At 40.3% G+C, this 17,921-nt stretch overlaps 1 protein-coding gene across 6 annotated transcripts in view; it reads right to left on the reverse strand.

Annotated features, from left to right (window-relative positions):
• The window catches only part of CADPS2 (calcium dependent secretion activator 2), a 321,875-nt gene that overhangs the window by 44,235 nt on the left and 259,719 nt on the right, over nt 1–17,921 (reverse strand). For 5 of the 6 annotated variants that reach the window (XR_008466879.1, XM_054204611.1, XM_054204601.1 and 2 more), the window contains exons 19-20: nt 10,822–10,963; nt 1,135–1,290 (exon numbers count right to left, since the gene is read on the reverse strand). Coding sequence is in view for 5 of the 6 variants with exons in the window: in XM_054204611.1 (XP_054060586.1) it covers nt 1,135–1,290; nt 10,822–10,963 (298 nt within the window). In the remaining variant the exon portion in view is untranslated. Of the gene's footprint in view, nt 1–1,134; nt 1,291–10,572; nt 10,693–10,821; nt 10,964–17,921 lie in introns of all 6 variants that reach the window. The other variant, XM_054204642.1, reaches the window with a different exon arrangement.

Here is a 17,921-nt window from a genome sequence, read left to right on the forward strand (position 1 = left end):
CATTTTATGTATTGACAATAGGATCATTCTGTAATATTAATTAAACCTTCATGCCACCAGAATCTTCTTATTCTCTAGAAAAGTAAGCAGCAAAGATGTCAGGATTTCATCACCGTAGCTCTAGCAATAGGTTCATATACTAAACCTGAGCTTCTCCTTCTTCCTAACATTTTTAACAGAAAATAATAAAATATTATATTATCAGATTTAATCTTACTGGATCTTAAAGGCTCTGTTTCTTTAGTCTTCCTTATCAATGCTGTATATTTTCTGATTGACACTATTAATTTGTCTACAAGCTTTCTTTATTTTTCCCCATTCTTCTGTGTATTTTTTTTTTAAATCAATACTTTAATGTATCCCGACTAAGCTTTCTCTGTATGTGGGATCACGCCTTCTGAAGCACCTAACAGGAGATCCCTGTCAATTTTCTAGATATACAGATATTTCTTCTAAACTCAATGATACGTACTGAAAGCTATGGCAGAGATTTTTTTAGACCACATATGCTTAATTTAAAAGAATATACTTATAAGATAAATCTCAACAATAAAACAACGCTGTATTTTCTATAATTGCCAGAAGCTTAGTGACATGAAACTTAGTTTCAGTTGGATGACTTACAGATAGTCCTCTTTTGTTTATTGTATAAATGCAGAAATGCTGTACAGTCTTTAGTTTGTAATATATTTCTTACAGACAGTACTCTAAAATAATGACAAATTAAGTAGTATTATGAAGTGAAAATAAAGAATAATATAGTAATGGAGAAGAGAAATGTACAAAAAGAAAAAGGATTTCTTTTAGTAGAATTCTGACATTTGCTAATATTTGACACAAATATGGAATAGAAGAGATTTGGTTTATCGACTTCCAAGGGACAACATAGGTAGAAATTCTCCTTGGTATTTCCTAAATGTTGCCAAATTGACGATTGGCAGATGCTGGGAAATACATACAAGTCATGATCGCGTTACAGTTGCCCTGATTCCTATGACCTTTCCCTATTCGTCTGCTGCTGACCACGGCAGGAAACAGGACTTTGGTACAGATGTACCTCTGCGAGCCAGTATGGCCATTCCTACATTAATTTTCAAATGTCTCCCAATATTTAATTGATCATTTCAACTGTACCTTTTAACGCAGGCTTCTATCATGTCAGTGGCCATGAGTTTGAGTCTCTGCTCTAAATGGTGGGCAAATTCTGGTTCTGGCCAGTGAAGATCAAAAACAAACATCTGCAGAGCATCCAGTTTCCAAAAAAGATCTTCTGATGTAGCTGAGCCATTTCTATAAGAAACAAAACAAAACAAAGCCCCCAAGAAACAGAAGATAAATGTATGGATGTCTATCCCAGTTGCCGCAGAATTATCTAAGGTAGTACAATTTCCTTATCACACCATCTTCCTCCTTCACATCACTTCACTGTATCTCATAGCACTGACACTCTTATTCCAAGAATGTAAAAATGGTCATGGAAAATTTAAAATAATTCCCATTAGGGTGAAAAAAGTAAAGTTTTCTCATCTGTTAGCTGAGAAATATGACAGGCTAGGGAGGTAGATGGAATGATGGGGAACATGGAAAATGAAGTAGGTCATATTTCAGATCAAGACAGGAAAAATAAAAGGTAAAGGCATTATTAATTAGTAAGGATCTTTTCAAAACAGTGAAGACTTTGCACCAATGTTTTCTTGCCTTCATAACTCTGGTAGATAAGCCTACCAAAGAAATGAGGACGCTAGTAGTAATATTGTAAAAGAGACACCCAGACAAATAGTCCCTTGATAAAAACTCATTAAGTCTAACTGAGGGAATAACATCAGATACCGGTGGAAAAAAGAGAAGAAGAACTATTTAAAGAAATCTGTGCACAAACAAACAGGGGATCAGTATAGCTCTATGTAGTCTCAGATTCTCCATGTGATTTTAAAGTTCTTCCACCCTGAACTGAACGTTACATTTAAAGGGATTTGCTTCTGATAAGACACAACAATTTAAAGCTGATCTTAGGAGTAACTACAGTTACACTTCCACTGTCATTGTGGATTAATTACACTTCCATGATGCGCTGCATTGCAATGCCTGGGTTACTGTTTAAGGAGCCATAATGCTACTCAGCATGGCATTCCAGGATGTCAAGTGACACAAGCAACAAAAACTCTGTCTGACAGTCTCAATTCAGACTGAAAAAGTTTTAAATAGTCTAAATATGTCACTACTGCCATTTTCTTTCTTCTGCTTCATGACAAAAGAACAAAAATATCAAAGTGACCCCATCTCTCATAGAAGTCAGTGAGACCTGAGTGTGCTCAGGACAGAGCAGGGTCATATGAAAAAAAAACCAAACAAAGGACCTCTAATATGTGACCATCTAATGCACCCCTCAGACAGCTGCACCACCACCGGTTCACACCAGGTTAACTGAGACAGGGGGTGGTGAAGTGAAGCAAAGCACAGCTCATGTTCAGGGCTCCGAAGAGGCAGCACGGATGGAAGAGGAGCACTGCTTCGGTCTCACAGCACCCCACCACCTTCCAGACCCACCCTTAAGGCTACCATGACTTAAGAGCCATTGCTGTCTTCTGCAACACCATCTCAGTGGCGAAAGGGGCTGCTGGGCCAGGCAAAGGGGGCAGCCAGCAAGGGCTGGGCAGCGGGTGACAGACTGGGAGCAGTGGTGTCTGCCTAAGGAAAAGGTTGGCTCTGACCAACCAACCCTGACTTTGGCTTTGGTTTTAAATGGTGCACGCTTTGATGTCTTCACTACGCATAGGAGGATATCCCACAGTTTCAGGCTGGCCTTTTTGATATCACGCATATTTCTCCCACTTATTTTAAATAGTAATTGTTAATTTTACATTGTATCATGCTCCTGAAAGAAAACAGCAGAAACAGGAAAAAGGCCCACGGGACTGCTAAGATTACAACTTGCATAGGGACGTCACCTGTTAGGTTAGACCTGAATAGGAAGCACTTTTATACAGCGCTAAGGTTAATTAAGAAAAAGAAAAAACAAACCACCAACACTCCTTAAAAAGTTTATAATCCTGACAGACTGTTTCTTAAGTTATGTGATAACCAAATATTGAAGATTTCATTGCATCTCCTGTGTACTGGCAGTGAGTGAAGCTGTAGATGCTACGTTATACACAATATTTGATTCAAAAGTGACTTAGTAAATTTTTGAGATAACTGGGGTAAAAGAAGAAAAATTACATAGGGACAGAAATGGGGACAATCTCAGTATGTATATTACAGTTGACAAGAACACATTTTTTCTAGACAACAAAACATACTTTCTCAAGAAACAGAACTACCATTTTTCATCATCAGATTACACAATTTAACCATATTTTATTGTTCCATAGTTTTTTCTTTTTTGCCTAATGGAATTCCAAATGAAATTCTTTAGGACTCAGCAGGACTAATGTGCTCTCAATAACATCAACGTATTCTTATGCACGTTCACTCCCCGGTAGCCACTTAATCTGGATTCATTATACTACCAAATAAAGTTTCACAATTATAATAAATGTAACAATAGACACAGGTTCATGAAACACTAATTCATTCTGCAAGAAACACTAATTCATTCATTCTCTTTTCATATCATTTTGAGGTCCGATTCTTCAATTTTTTATTCAGCATTGTTCAATGATATTTGAATTTGGCTAACATATTATACTAGTAAGATGGGGAAGGAAAATAAACTCTACAACATCACCTATTTTCTCCTAGTTCACACATCCAGACACAATCATTGGATTTGTTTGTTAAATGCAGCAGAAACGTGTGATTTCAATCAATTTTTTACTTCTATTTGTACCAGATACTTGTTTTATTTAGGATTTTTTCTGGTCTTTATTCAGTAAAGGCATTAGAAATGGTATTAATTGTCAGCACATCCCTCAACAACCTGAAGTGATTGTACCATCTATGGATTTGCTTTCCCTACTAGGAGCTGGTTATGTCACTTCACAAAGTGTAACATGAAGAGCCAAACATAGTTTTTACCTCCTCCTGGCAGCAGGAGGAATTCCTGCATTCAAATCAAACCAGCAAAGCATTTGAATCTACATCCATAATTGCAGAACCATTTTTTTGCGAAGGGATGGGGCATGTTCTTGGCTATTGAACAGTTTTTATTTGAACGTGTATGGTAAAGCTACTTCAATCTAATGAATGGAATAATATTGCTCTACCAGGAAACTGAACTGGTACTCTTTTTTAAAAAATTATATTCAATACAGTTATCTATACTTTTGAAATTAAGCACAAACTCCACTGTTTTGCTGCGCAAAAGGTACTATCTAGTTGTCCACCATTTTTAATCAGGTCATGGCAGTAAAGAGAAGGTTTCCAATGATTAGAAGAGACAAATATAATTTTTCTTTTTTTTTTTAAACAGCAATTTAACTTTATATTTGGTCACACTTTGACTGTGAGATTGAACCAGGCGTCTCGAGAGGTCCATTTTAATCTACATTATTTTATGGCTTTATGCTTTGCATCATACTGAACACTGCAAAAAAAGGTCCAAGACGTAACGTTTCTCCAAGACCCTGCAAATATTAAACTTAAGCGCTGCATACAGTCTCCTAAGCAATTCACTTATCCACTGACAGCTGGAAAGGCACCCTCCCACTAGGCTTGCCAGTTACCTAAGCGGTAGCAATTAGTCAAACAGTCCACTAATAACACACACTGGCTGCAAGATCAGCACACACATGGCTCCAGAGTAGACACGGAACATGTCTTTCTTGCCTAGATGTCAAACTCCATAGGGTGGCTTGAGATACGAAAATATAGAAGGAATATTAAATATCTAAGGACATTCTCAATCAACCACAAGATTTAAATTCAGGTGGCTTCCATTTTTTGTAGAATTTACCAAGGGCAATGATGGTGATTTTATAAATGACTGCATTTATCCTTTTTCAAGGCTATTACTGAGTTACTACCCATGAGTGTTTTGTGGGGACTGTTTACAAAACAGGGCACCAGCTCTGTATGCTTTGTGAATCTCCAGCTTCTGTGCTCCAGCTTTAATTCCTTTATGCCGTCTCAAGATGTATATTCGGTGCTTAGAAAATCAACCGAGAATTTCTTCAACAGAAAAGGATTTTCAAGTTATAGTCAATGGCATTTGCCCCATCTCTCTATTTTCCATGAGCAGATGAGGGGGGAGGATGGAGCAGAACTCAAAGATACTAGGGACAGAGTTACCTCACTGTTCCCCCTACTTGTTCAAGAGTGAGGCAACCTGAGGATCAAGCAACCAAAGCATGTTTCTTGATTCTTCTTTCTTCCTGCATGTTAGTATTTTTGAAAGAAAAGAAATTTGGCCCACAATATACACTTGACTTCCTGGATGCTCAATAGGAACTGGCTATATTCAAAAAATCTTATTCTACAGAAAGCAGATCATCTAAATTTCACTATTCCATCAGTTTTATGGCTATACTTTTAAATACCCATCCACGCTGATGAGGCCTGGGCATTGCCAGAGCAATGGTGGGAGATTTAAACACGGTGTAATGGAAACTAGCTGTCAGTCACCAAGGGGAGCTGCTCCAGAGCTGGCCTGACCCACAGTGGCAGATCTTGGCACACAAAGGGTTCTCCTGAAGCGAGGGTATGCCAGGGCAGTGGCCAGCCAGCCAGGAACCGGCAGCTCTTGCGGGAGGTGCTGAGGAGGCTGGGGCATTGCCAGAGCAACCGTGACCACCTCCATGTCTACAAAAAGCAGCCTGGGGAGGGTGAATGACCAGGAGTGTGGCCAACAGAGCGTGGGGCATCAGCCAGGGCCTGGTGTGGCAGCTGGTGTGGAAGGGAGTGGAGAAAGGGTGTAGTCACCCTACCACCCCAAGAGGTGAGTTCAATCGGTGTTCATCACCCTCTCAGAAGGAGCACAGCTATGGTATCCACTAACCACCAGGTGTGGTTGACATGCCTGAGGGAGAGGATGCCATTCAGAGGGACATGTGCCCATGTTGAACCTCATGAGGTTCAACAAGACCAAGTGCAGGGTCCTGCACCTGCACCTGGGTCAGGGCAACCCCTGGTATCAATACAGGCTGGGGGATGAAAGGGTTGAAAGCAGCCCTGCCGAGAAGGACTTGGGGGTACTGTGGATGAAAAGCTGGACATGAGCTGCAATGTGCACTTGCAGCCCAGGCGGCCAACTGTATCCTAGGCTGCATCAAAAGAAGTGTGGCCAGCAGGTGAAGGGAGGTGATTCTGCCCCTCTACTCTACGCTCAGGAGACCCCACCTGGAGTACTGTGTCCAGCTCTGGAGCCCTCAGCACAGGAAAGACATGGACCTGTTGGAGCAGGTCCAGAGGAGGGTCACAAAAATGAGCAGAGGGATGGAGCACCCTTCCTAACGAGGACAGGCTGAGAGAGTTGGGGTTGTTCAGCCTGGAGAAGAGAAGGCTCCGGGGAGACCTTAATGCAGCCTTTCAGTACTTAAAGGGGGCCTACAGGAAAAGTGGCGACAAACTTTTTAGCAGGGCCTGTTGTGATAAGGCAAGGGGTAATGGCTTTAAACTGAAAGAGGGTAGATTTAGACTAGGTATAAGGAAGGAATTTTTTACAATGAGGGTGGTGAAACCCTGGTACAGGTTTCCCAGAGAGGTGGTAGATGCCCCATCCCTGGAAACATTCAAGGTGTGGTTGGATGGGGCTCTGAGCCACCTGATCTAGTTGAAGATGTCCCTGCTCATTTTAGGGGAAGTTGGACTAGATGACCTTTAAAGGTCCCTTCCAACCCAAACTATTCTATGATTCTACGATTAAAAACGCAAACCATGGCCTCTTTCCACTTTGCTGTAGGCAAGCACTACAGCAGGAACGTATGTGGCACTGCAGATGCAATCCCTCTAAAACAGCACTGAAATGTCGCCTCCTGACTTATTCAGCATGCACAGACACACAGAGAGGTGCAGCATGAGAGCTCATACACATTCAGGCCAAAGTCTTTCATATCACAATCAGAGCATCGCGACTGCTCCAGGTGGTCCCCCTTGTCCCTCATTATAGCTGAGCCACAGCTGGAAAAAATATAGCTGACACAGTTCCTTTGATGTTACCTGTTTTGTCTGGAAGACAAGACAGGACTATTCTCCTGCAGGCATGTATCTTATTCCATGTTGCCCCAGCCTTGAGTTTTGCTAAACCTGATGTTCTAGACCAGCACCAGATAGCAACAGACAACCTCAGGTCTCTATCTACAATACTTTTGGTCAGTGAATCTATGTCATGTCTGCACTGAAAATAAAAAAATGTATTTTAAACCATAAACATCTAAAATCACCCACAAATCTAACTTAAAAGCCAGGTTCAGAAAAGGTTCAGAGAAATTAAATTTAAAACATGAAATGGAACAAAAATGCAATTTAAAATAGTACATTTGAATTAATGATTAAGCAAGGAAAAAAACACCCTCATTCTGGCTGATTAGAAGCTTTTACAGAATGTTCAAACTTTTTTGCTCTTTAAGGATGTTGTCTTCAGCCAAATGGAACAGTAATCCACAGTGCTCTGCATGTCTAGCCAAGGTGTCCTCTGAGTTGTCCTCTCCTGAGACTAATCAAGACAAACAGACTACTGCTCATAACACTTTCCCCTTTTCATATCTCCCTTTCCAATGCCAATAATAAAAGGTTACGCCAAAACAACTGAAAATGAGGTAACAATCTTCCTAAGTGCTGTTGTAAGCAGCATACGTTTACTGCTCCAAAATATATGAACAAGGAATAAAAAAAGCTACAGTTAATTAAAAAATACAAACAATCTTCTCTAGTAATGTTCAAAAGAATTGCAGCAACTTTTACATGAAAGAGGGGAAAATCTGTTTTCATCAATAAAGCACACAAAGAAACGCCTAACTGTGAATACATTTTCACCTCTTGCTTTTCAGCAATACTTCTTAGATAGGCACATAACAGCTCTGTTGAATATGAATGGACTTAAACATGAACATAAGGGCATGAACATTAGTAAAGTTTGGAGAATATGAAATCTCTTCTGATTGCAGAAAAAATAGACGCAGGACTCGGCGTTCTTGGTAAACATTTAACTATAACTCGGTTGGGTCACAGACTGCTTTTTCTCATTCTTTTTCCCTGTAGATTCTTCATTGTGTAATTCAAATTGATAATGATTAATTGGCCAAAATCACCACTTTTAAAGAGAAAGAGAGAAGTCCAGCACAGCACAGTGTCACACGTAGTCATCTTCTTCTGAAAGCATCAGCTGTGTGGCTGGGAGGAGGGAGCAGAGCGGACTGGGAGAGAAGGACTTGGGGGAGTCAGTGGAGAGAAGGAGCCACCCACGATACCTGAAAAAGCTGGGCTGGGGGTCCTGAATTTAGGTGCCTCTGCTGGCTCTATGTACAATGCAATATGTCACTCTAATCCATTTAAGGTGGGCGTTCATCACAGGAAAACTGACAGGAAACACTGGGTTTTGCTTAACAAGTATTGGAGCCTGGCTACTCCCAATTGGAGAATTTAACTAGAAAGAGGAAGCTTTGTTTTTCCTGAAAAGGATGGCATGGGAGCAGTGGGGGAAATAAAATGCTCCTCCTTTCTTTTACGTAACAGTGAAAGTAAACGACTTCCTCTGTGGAAACCGAGATACCATAACCAGCAGGAAAGAGGAAACTCCTCAACTTGGGAGGAAGAATAAATGGCTTGCAGTGCCTTCGCTTGTATTTTTGGATACAAACACAATACATGGCCATTCTGAGAAGTTACTTGGCTCTTCAGAAGGACATAGGTAAGCTGATTCTTAAAATACTACCTGAATTCCACAGTATTACAACGGTATCTTAATACTACCTGCAATCTTGAATGGTAATTTATACACATTTAATAAAATACAACTTCAAAGCTCTACATTTAGGGAAAAATAATGTGAAGAGGCTGCCTGCAACGGAGCCAGCACCTCGGCAGAGCTCTTCTCGAATGCTGTGTGGGGCGGCTGAAAGGGGATACTGGCCTTACAGAAGCCACATCGCAGTGGGGACAGTGCTCATCCCCACTTCTCTTGAGAAGCAGCAGAGTGACAGCTCCTGCTGGCAAGTGCTTACAGCTCACGTCAACCTCAGTGTTCACCAAACGCTTTGAAAACCACACTTACTAGTTTAGGATTGTTATGCATACTTTGCCATACACACCATGAACCTTGATACCAGATGTGCAAGGGGGATGAGCCAATTTTACTATACTTGCACGTTTTTTGACAATACAGTCTAGGAATTTCTTGGTACACCAAAGCCTTCATTTAGGAAAGACCCACCACTACAATCCTCCAACCAGAACCCATATTTATGATACATTAATTATAAATTCAATATTCAAAATACACAAGTTTTAATACCTACAAGCTATTTTTACTGGATGGGGCTGCTATAATACAGACTGTAAGAAGACCACATCTAAGATTATAACAACTCTTAAATCTGAAAGCTATTCTTTAAAAAAAAAAGTAACCCTCGAAAGCATGAGAATAACAGAGAGGAATTTGAGTAGCAGAAGACCAACTAGTTTGTATTGAAAGCTGAAATGACTTGTGTAAGCACATCAGGAGAAACCTAGCATTATTATATATACAAAAGGTACCAAAGCCAAGGACTAAGAGCAATTTTGTCAACTTTCAGGGGAATTAGCAGCAGAACAACAATCATAATACTCAACAGACAAGTGCCAGAAGTTTGGCAGAGCACAAACTGTCAACTCATTCAGTAATGGATCTCAGAACCTGTTACGAGTATCTAACTCTGTCATAAAACTTGGCCTCAAATCATATTATCAGGCTTTGCATCTTGAACGGGTGTTCTTGAAGTCTTTCACATTCATCCTTTCTTAATACAATTTTAGCTAAAATAAGGTTCTTCTTGAGCTTTTATCTGACGTATATGAATGTGTCCTCACAAAGAAATCTGGCCTGTAAATATGGGAATATTCCCACAGAACAGGGCATGTCTGCTCTATTTAATTTTTTTTTAAGAAAAGAGCACTGAAATGTTGGGGAGAAAACAAAAAGAAATACATATTTTTTCAGACAAGGAAATGGATGTACTTCTATTCTGGTTGTTTATTAACCTTTTACTATTTTCCTGTGACATAGATATTTAATCTAATGACAATATTTGCAATCAGTGATTTTCAGAACCAATATACAATGAGTTAATCAAACCCATGCAAAAATATGATGGGCTGCCTCCCTTCACAAAACCACGATCCAAACCCAATTATCCAAAAGGTTCCCCACTACTCATTAATTCAGAAGAGTCATTAGGCTGCTTAGGGTATTAAACACCACTCATACTATGACAGACCTTTGCCGAGTTGATTTTGTAAGTTATCAGGTTTAAGACTGCTACATTTTAATGCACTAGAAAGCGCAACTCACTAACAGTCCATGCTTGGCTCACTCCCAAGAAACAATAATTGTCAACTAAGAGATGATAAACACCATGCAATCCAAATACAGCTGCACAGAACACTAGCAAGGCCATGCAGAGCTGACATACAGTCAGAAGGTTATTGAAGAATACACACGTGGAGTCATACAAAGAAGTCATCCAGGTTGGTGTAGTAAAGCTAGGTATTTGTGGAAGATTAAGAGGCAAACTTGGAACTTTTGGAAGAGCTACATTAGGAAGACTGTTGGTGATGCTCCTGTGAAGAAATAAACAATGTAGGAATACAATAAAAAATAGAATATTTAGAGGACAACAAGGGAGAACACCTGATTAGACAGAACGCTATAGGCAGGTGCTTTATTCAGATCTTGTAGAAAGCACTTACTTGACAGGTTGCCATGACTCTTGTTCAAGACCTCTGTGAATGGACTGGGCAATTGATGATTCCATGAGATCGATGTAGCGGATGACCATGGGAACAAAAATTTCTTGCAAGTGCTTGTGAAACTTTCCATTGCACAAAAATGCTTTAAAAACAAACAGAACACAAATAAAAAATGTCAGGCCTTTCCCTATTTTATTTTTCTATAGGAGAAAGTATCTTTTAAAATGTTTTAGTACACAAAAGCATTTTAAGAACAAGATCCAGCTTGTGTAGGAAATACAGTTCATAAAAAATAAATGAAGTGCTCCATGAGGACACTGCAGTACATTTTAAACTGTCACTATAAAGAAAACTAGGCACATACTGAAGTTCTTTGTTGAACCACAACACTTTTGCATCTTCTTAACATTAATATACTTTGCTGAATCTAAGCCTTAGCAATTTTGCTCAACACTTAGACACCAAGACAGAACAAAAACCCAACCCAAACAAACAGTATTTGAATGTCATTCAAGTATTTTTATTCTCCTTATGGTAAGAACAAAGGTTACAGTAAAACATTGCAGCCTCACTAGGCTACGTGCAAAAATACAGAGCTATACAGCGTTTCCTCCAGATTGCCTAATGCAAAAAGGCAGTATGTGACATATGAGTGTTTGCAGAAATAAAAGCAGTTTACCCATCTGCTCTGCATCCTCAGGAGCTGGCGAAGTCCTGAGTCACTGCCTACAGCTACACAGGACATTCAATGAGCTCTTGAATAGAAAACATGCCTTGGTATGCATGGTATGACATGTCCATACATAAAAATCTCAAAGGCCAGAGCTCACCACCGGAATCCTGGCTCTTCCCACCCTGACATGTGCACAAACTGCACCCAGACCCCTACGAAAAAAAGCACCTCCCAGCCAGTCTGTGCTCACGTGAAACTCAGCCCCAGCCAGCCACACCTGCCTCTCCTCTGCCCACTCAACTGTCTCACAAAATTTTGAAGGATGCTAATTGTACACTTCCCTTCTGAAAGTTTGCTCATTCTCTGGTGTGATCATCTCCAACTTTACAGCAATTGTAGTTTTATAACTATTTAAAGGAAGTCCTGAAAACTAGTTGCCTTAAGCGCTTAGGAAAGTTGAAGACACACCTAGAGGTGTTCTCTCGATTTTGCAAGAAATGGAGTTAACTGGTGGGTGTATATATAAGCATGAAGCATATTACTCAAGAAAAGTAAAAAAAAAGTAAGAAAAGTAGAAAATTATCTGCTTTACAGATGGGATTTACTGCATGAAAAACTGTATACGCAATGCAAACTAAAGATGTATTAAAACCTGAAAATAAGTTTGCCACCACCACTGTTTGCCCTGGTACTCCTTGAGATGTTCTCTAGTGAATCCTAACTCTTAGTGGACTACTGTCCTGTCCCACCAACAGAATATATCAATTTCACGCTTCGAATGTGTCTGTGTTCACCCATTAATCCAGCACTGTTATTAGAACCTGTAAGATTATTCCTATGTGTACATAGAAATCATACAGGCAAGCTGAGCCAGAGAGAGACATTTTCATGACTTTGGTAGCCTTCCTTTTCTCCCACACGCATTCTGATGTAGTAAATTGTCTTGTCGGTTTCCCCTCCTACCTATTCCTGCATCCAGGATTCTCTTTTCATTTGGGTGGGTATCACAACCACATTTTCAGGAGATTTTCTCCTCTTCCTAAGAAGAAAATGCTGGAAACCGTCTCATAAAATTACAATTGCCTCTTGCTCCAGTACTAGTACAACTCCATGTACAATATATAAACACAATTTCTGTAACTTCCAGGAACTCCTTTGCCTTCCATTCCTGAATGATGTCCACCACAAACTTGTTTCAGCTCCCTATTGCTACTTGTATTGCAAGGAAGTGCCTTTGTTGCTGCATGTCTGGACAATAATTTTTTTTTCATTTTTTCTTCTTGAATACAATGATCTGAAGCCAAGAACTATTTTCCTGAAAACACCCTTGTAGAGTAATGGGAGATTATGCATCAATCACTTTTACCTAAGGAGACAAGACTGACGTGATCAGCTCTCTCTGTTTTGCTCACCTGCCTCTTTTTTTGCTAAGAATATTGAAACTTTTAGCTAATGCCAACCATCTACACACTGGGGTGGAAATCTCAGATATATGAAGTTTCATGAAAACAGGCAGCTAAGTAGCAGGCAGAGATTATTAGGGTTTCCACTGAGAAAAAGGCAGCGGCATAGGCTCTTCTCTTATTAAACACTTGAGAATCCACCCTTGAGAGTACCTATGAGTCCATCACAAACATGCTCCATTATTTACACTGCTCATAGAACTACTTGTTAACTAGCTAGTTCTGGCATAATTATTTGTATATCAGGTGCTCAAAACAGTGTTATTTCTTCTATATTTATGTATCTTAAAACTGCAGTATCGGTGACCAGCAATAGTAACTGAGAAGGATATTAACACAAAGATTTCACACTAAACGGCTGATGAACATTGCCTTTGAGAAACAAAAGGTGGCTGGTATAAAGCTACATCTCAGGCTGATTTTTCAAGATAACTTTGAGCTTAAAAACAACACAAGGAATACAACTGTGTCAATTAAGTCAATATTGCTGCTATAGTGAATCAGTGCCGGACTGGCATTAATCAGGCAATCACAGTTACTTGAAGGGATGAGCTTGTAGTTTACTGTTTTCTGAGCGCACCGCAGAAATGCTCTGCTACAAGCCCTGCTCTGGGAATTGCAGTAATAAAGCCTCATGGGCAGGAGGGCGACTCCTTGTTATTCTGAAGTCAGAATGAAATTTAAAGAAGTCACTGGCAATAAAAGCTGTTCAACTTAACAAGCTGAATAATTTTCCTAACATCCTGACACCAGTCTTTGCAGAGAAGTGAAACTTTCCAAAATGATGCCAAGACTCAATCTGACTGCAGGTCCACAGAGATGCCCCCGTATGTGGGCACACACAAGAGAATGCTGTTTCGGATCAACACCTTGGTGAGCATTCTGTTTTCCCAGGGCTGAGGACATGGCAGCCCTGATTTACCCATCTGGAGATCTCTGTCAAGGATTACTGCAGGGCAGGGAAAGAACTTGGAGCACAGGGGTAAGTGATATAGCTGAGTATCATCGTCAGACTCATGGCACTCTACCCTATGATTAGAATTGATCTTGCCAAAAGGCAGCACCTGTGCATCAAAGCAGATGGGAAACAAGAGATCCTTGAGGAAATGCCACACTTCAAATCCCTCAACTACCACTTGTCTTCAAAGCTATGTAGCTTAATTCTCCATTGTCTTGTCAATATAGACACCCCACACCCTCTTCATATGAGCCATCTCATATTCACACAAACAACAACAAAAGGAAAGCCTATGCCAGGGCAAGCTAATGCATAGACAATATTAATGGAAAATGATTGCAGGAACAGATCCCCATATGAAAAATTCTTGGAAGACTGAAGTTAAAGATGAAAGTTATTCAACTTTTACATATTAGGTAGCTGAAATATATTAAAATATGACAAGAAAAGACCAGAGGTAAAAAGTACAATCTAATAACGCAGCACTGGAATGATGTTTCTCCTCTAACAGCAGGACAAGAATCTGCTGTGCTTGCGTACATTAGAAGCTGTGGGGCTTGCTTCGCTTTTACTTATATAGGCACAGCTTAGGACTTATCCTGGAGTCAGCTATCCTCAAGAGCTTCTGGAGAGTCAAAGGAAAGGAAGAATGACACAGGTTAACATGAGTCTCTTTTCCACTGACAAAATTAGCACTTTGGTAGACAGTCTATAATTATCCTGCTCTCCATAGGATTCTTGGGAAGGCACCACTTGGATTTCCTAGCATATTTTAAAATTCAAAATAAACCCAGTAAATTTCAAGCAGGAAGTTTCCTTGGGGCTCCATATTCTATTTGTAGCAGTTGAAAATCATTAATAACCTGAAAAAAGAAAGCTTATACTTCCATTCATTTCCTGTTTATATTACATTCTGACTCCACAGAGCATTTATTAGTCAGTTACTTAAATTGTGGTGAAAACTGCAAGTCCCTCAGCTTATATACAAATTGTGTATTTTTACATAGAAGACATACTTTAAAAGTGAATTTTAGAAATACTCTATATGGAAGCAAGGTGAAAATTTATTTAAGAAGTAAAAATTTCCCCCCCCGCCAGAACTTTGGCAATGAAACTGGAAAGAACTTCATCTTTACAAGGCAGAGTGACACAAACAACTTATTGCACAATTTTCTTGTGCCTAAAATGCCCATTCAGTCAAAAAGGCTTTTGGATACTCTGGTAAGCAATTACCGGCTTGAGTTAGCTCGCAGCATCAGTAACCAAACACGCAGCTCTAAACTGAAGGCAGGTTATGATTTCAAAGCAGCTCCTATTAGGAGCGAAAATTCTAAGTCCCTGGTCTAAGAAAAGATTCCCACTACAATTAATAAGATGTGTAAGGTTTGATGAAAGGTATCTTTAAGTGTGGTTATGAACTTTGCCCTGATTATCTTAAATCCAAATTGTTTTCTATCTCCACCCTGTGGTTTAAGAAGGGGGGTGTGATGTTATAAATAGATTGTAGTACAAAAGTGGTACGTAGGCTGTTACAGAGCAGGCAGGTGATGCTGCCTGTGGTGGTGTTTGCCACTCTGCTACTAGCAATGGAAACAGTGTAAAAAAAACTTATCAGAGAATTCCTGTTTGAAATCCATAGCCATGACAATGGCAATGGCTTTCAAGAGGCTAAAACTCCACATGCTGGTTTTTTTTCAGCTTCATCAGACAGTCTACAGATGTAACATGGTCGAGTTAAAGCAGGTACACTGAGTAGTACTTGATGGAAAATTAAGATTATGAGTTAACTTTAGAATACTAATTTTGATTCGTGCCAATGTAGTAATGCAATCATGCTGAGCAACGGCACAGTACATAGTGTCCACAAGGGACACTTGGAAAGAAAACCGGGTAAGGAAAGGAGCAGAATATTGAATAAACAATTGAAAAACCTCTAAATTAAGCCAAATATATAGACACTTTATGTAACTAGACACATGCCACTGGAAGTTATCTCCGACACCGTCTTAAACGAAGCGGAATTAATAAATGTCTGTTTTGAGGCACTGAAAACCTGATTAATCTGAATAACTAAGCAACTACAGAAAGTAAATTGCCCTCTAGAGCAATTTATAACTTAATTTATAGGCTTTATGGACAAAAAATAACATGGTCATTACAGAAAATAAGATACAGTCCTGGGGCAACCAGGTCGTTCTTCCCTCTATGAACACCTAATTCTGGAAAAAATAATTTCACCACCATAGAGAGATATTGGGTACTATTATCTCTGTACAGTCTGCAAAGCTTCACACAGTTATAACTGAAACAGTAGAAACTTCGGAGATCATTAAAATGTGTAATATAAAAGCAGCTAAAATATTTTTTTCAAACCTTTACATTTTGTAAAAGCACAAGAAACTTACCTACAGTCTATTACTTATCTCTACAGTAAATATAATTTTTTAAATCGCTTTTTCTTATTTGTTAGCCCTTGTCAGAAAAACTGAAATATTTTCGAGGATAGGAAGACCATACTCTTCCATCTATTTTTTTAAGTAGTTCGTCAGTCAGACTTAACACAACAGGAAAGCTGTCACTGATGAACTCACTGATGAACTCTTAATTGCTGTGGAATAAGGTCAGAAAAAAATGGAGAAGCTTAAAGTGACTCAAAATGAAGTCCTTCATATAGAAATGTGAAGTTGCAGTCAGGACTCCCTCCGACTGAGGGAAACATAGTCACAAAGGATGAGGAAAAGGCTGAGGTGCTCAATGCCTACTTTGCCTCCATCTTTAGCAGTGGAACTAGCTGCTCCCTGGGCACCCAGCCTCGTGAGCTAGGAGACAGGGAGGGGAAGCTGAACGAGGTCATCACAATTAAAGAGGAAGCGATCAGTGACCTGCTACGCCGCTTGGATGCGCACACGTCTATGGGACCGGATGGGTTACATCCAAGAGTGCTAAAAGAGTTGGCAGATGTGCTTGCCAAGCCACTTTTTCCATTATTTACCTGAAGTCATGGCTATCTGGGGAGGTCCCAATGGACTGGAGGGTAGCAAATGTAGCACCCATCTATAAGAAAGGCAGAAAGGAGGATCCGGGAAACTACAGACCTGTCAGTCTGACCTTGGTACCAGAGAAGGTCATGGAGCAGATCATCTTAAGTGCCATTACAAGTCATATAATGGACAACCAGGGGATCAGGCCTAGTCAGCATGGGTTTATGAAAGGCAGGTCCTGCCTGACGAACCTGATCTTCTATGACAAGATGACCCGGTTATTGGACGAGGGAAAGGCTGTGGATAATATCTACCTAGACTTTCGAAAAGCATTTGACACTGTTCCCCATAGAATTCTCATGGAAAAACTGGCTGCTCATGGCCTGATGAGCATACGATCTGTTGGATCAAGCACTGGCTGGATGGGCGGTCCCAAAGAGTGGTGGTCAATGGAGTTAAATCCAGCTGGTGGCCGGTCACAAGTAGTGTTCCTCAGGGCTCAGTGTTGGGACCATTTCTGTTTAATGTCTTTATTGATGATCTTGATAAGGACATAGAGTGTATCATCAGTAAGTTTGCAGATGACACCAAGTTAAGTGGGAGTGTTGATCTGCATGAGGATAGGGAGGCTCTACAGAGAGACTTGGATAGATTGGACCGATGGGCCAATGCCAATGGAATGAGCTTCAACAAGGTCAAGTGCCGGGTCCTGCACTTGGGCCACAACAACCCCATGCATTGCTACAGGCTTGGGGAAGTGTGGCTGGAGAGCTGCCCGGCAGAAAAGGACCTGGGGGTTCTAATTGACAAGCGGCTGAACATGAGCCAGCAGTGTGCCCAGGTGGCCAAGAAAGCCAATGGCATCCTGGCTTGTATTAGAAATAGTGTGACCAGCAGAAGGAGGGAGATGATTCTCCCCCTGTACTCAGCACTGGTGAGGCCACACCTTGAGTATTGTGTCCAATTCTGGGCACCTCAATATGAGAGAGATAACGAGGTGCTGGAGCGAGTGCAGAGGAGGGCAA

Source organism: Rissa tridactyla, chromosome 1 (genome assembly GCF_028500815.1).
Source record: "Rissa tridactyla isolate bRisTri1 chromosome 1, bRisTri1.patW.cur.20221130, whole genome shotgun sequence".
Lineage (NCBI taxonomy): Eukaryota > Metazoa > Chordata > Aves > Charadriiformes > Laridae > Rissa > Rissa tridactyla.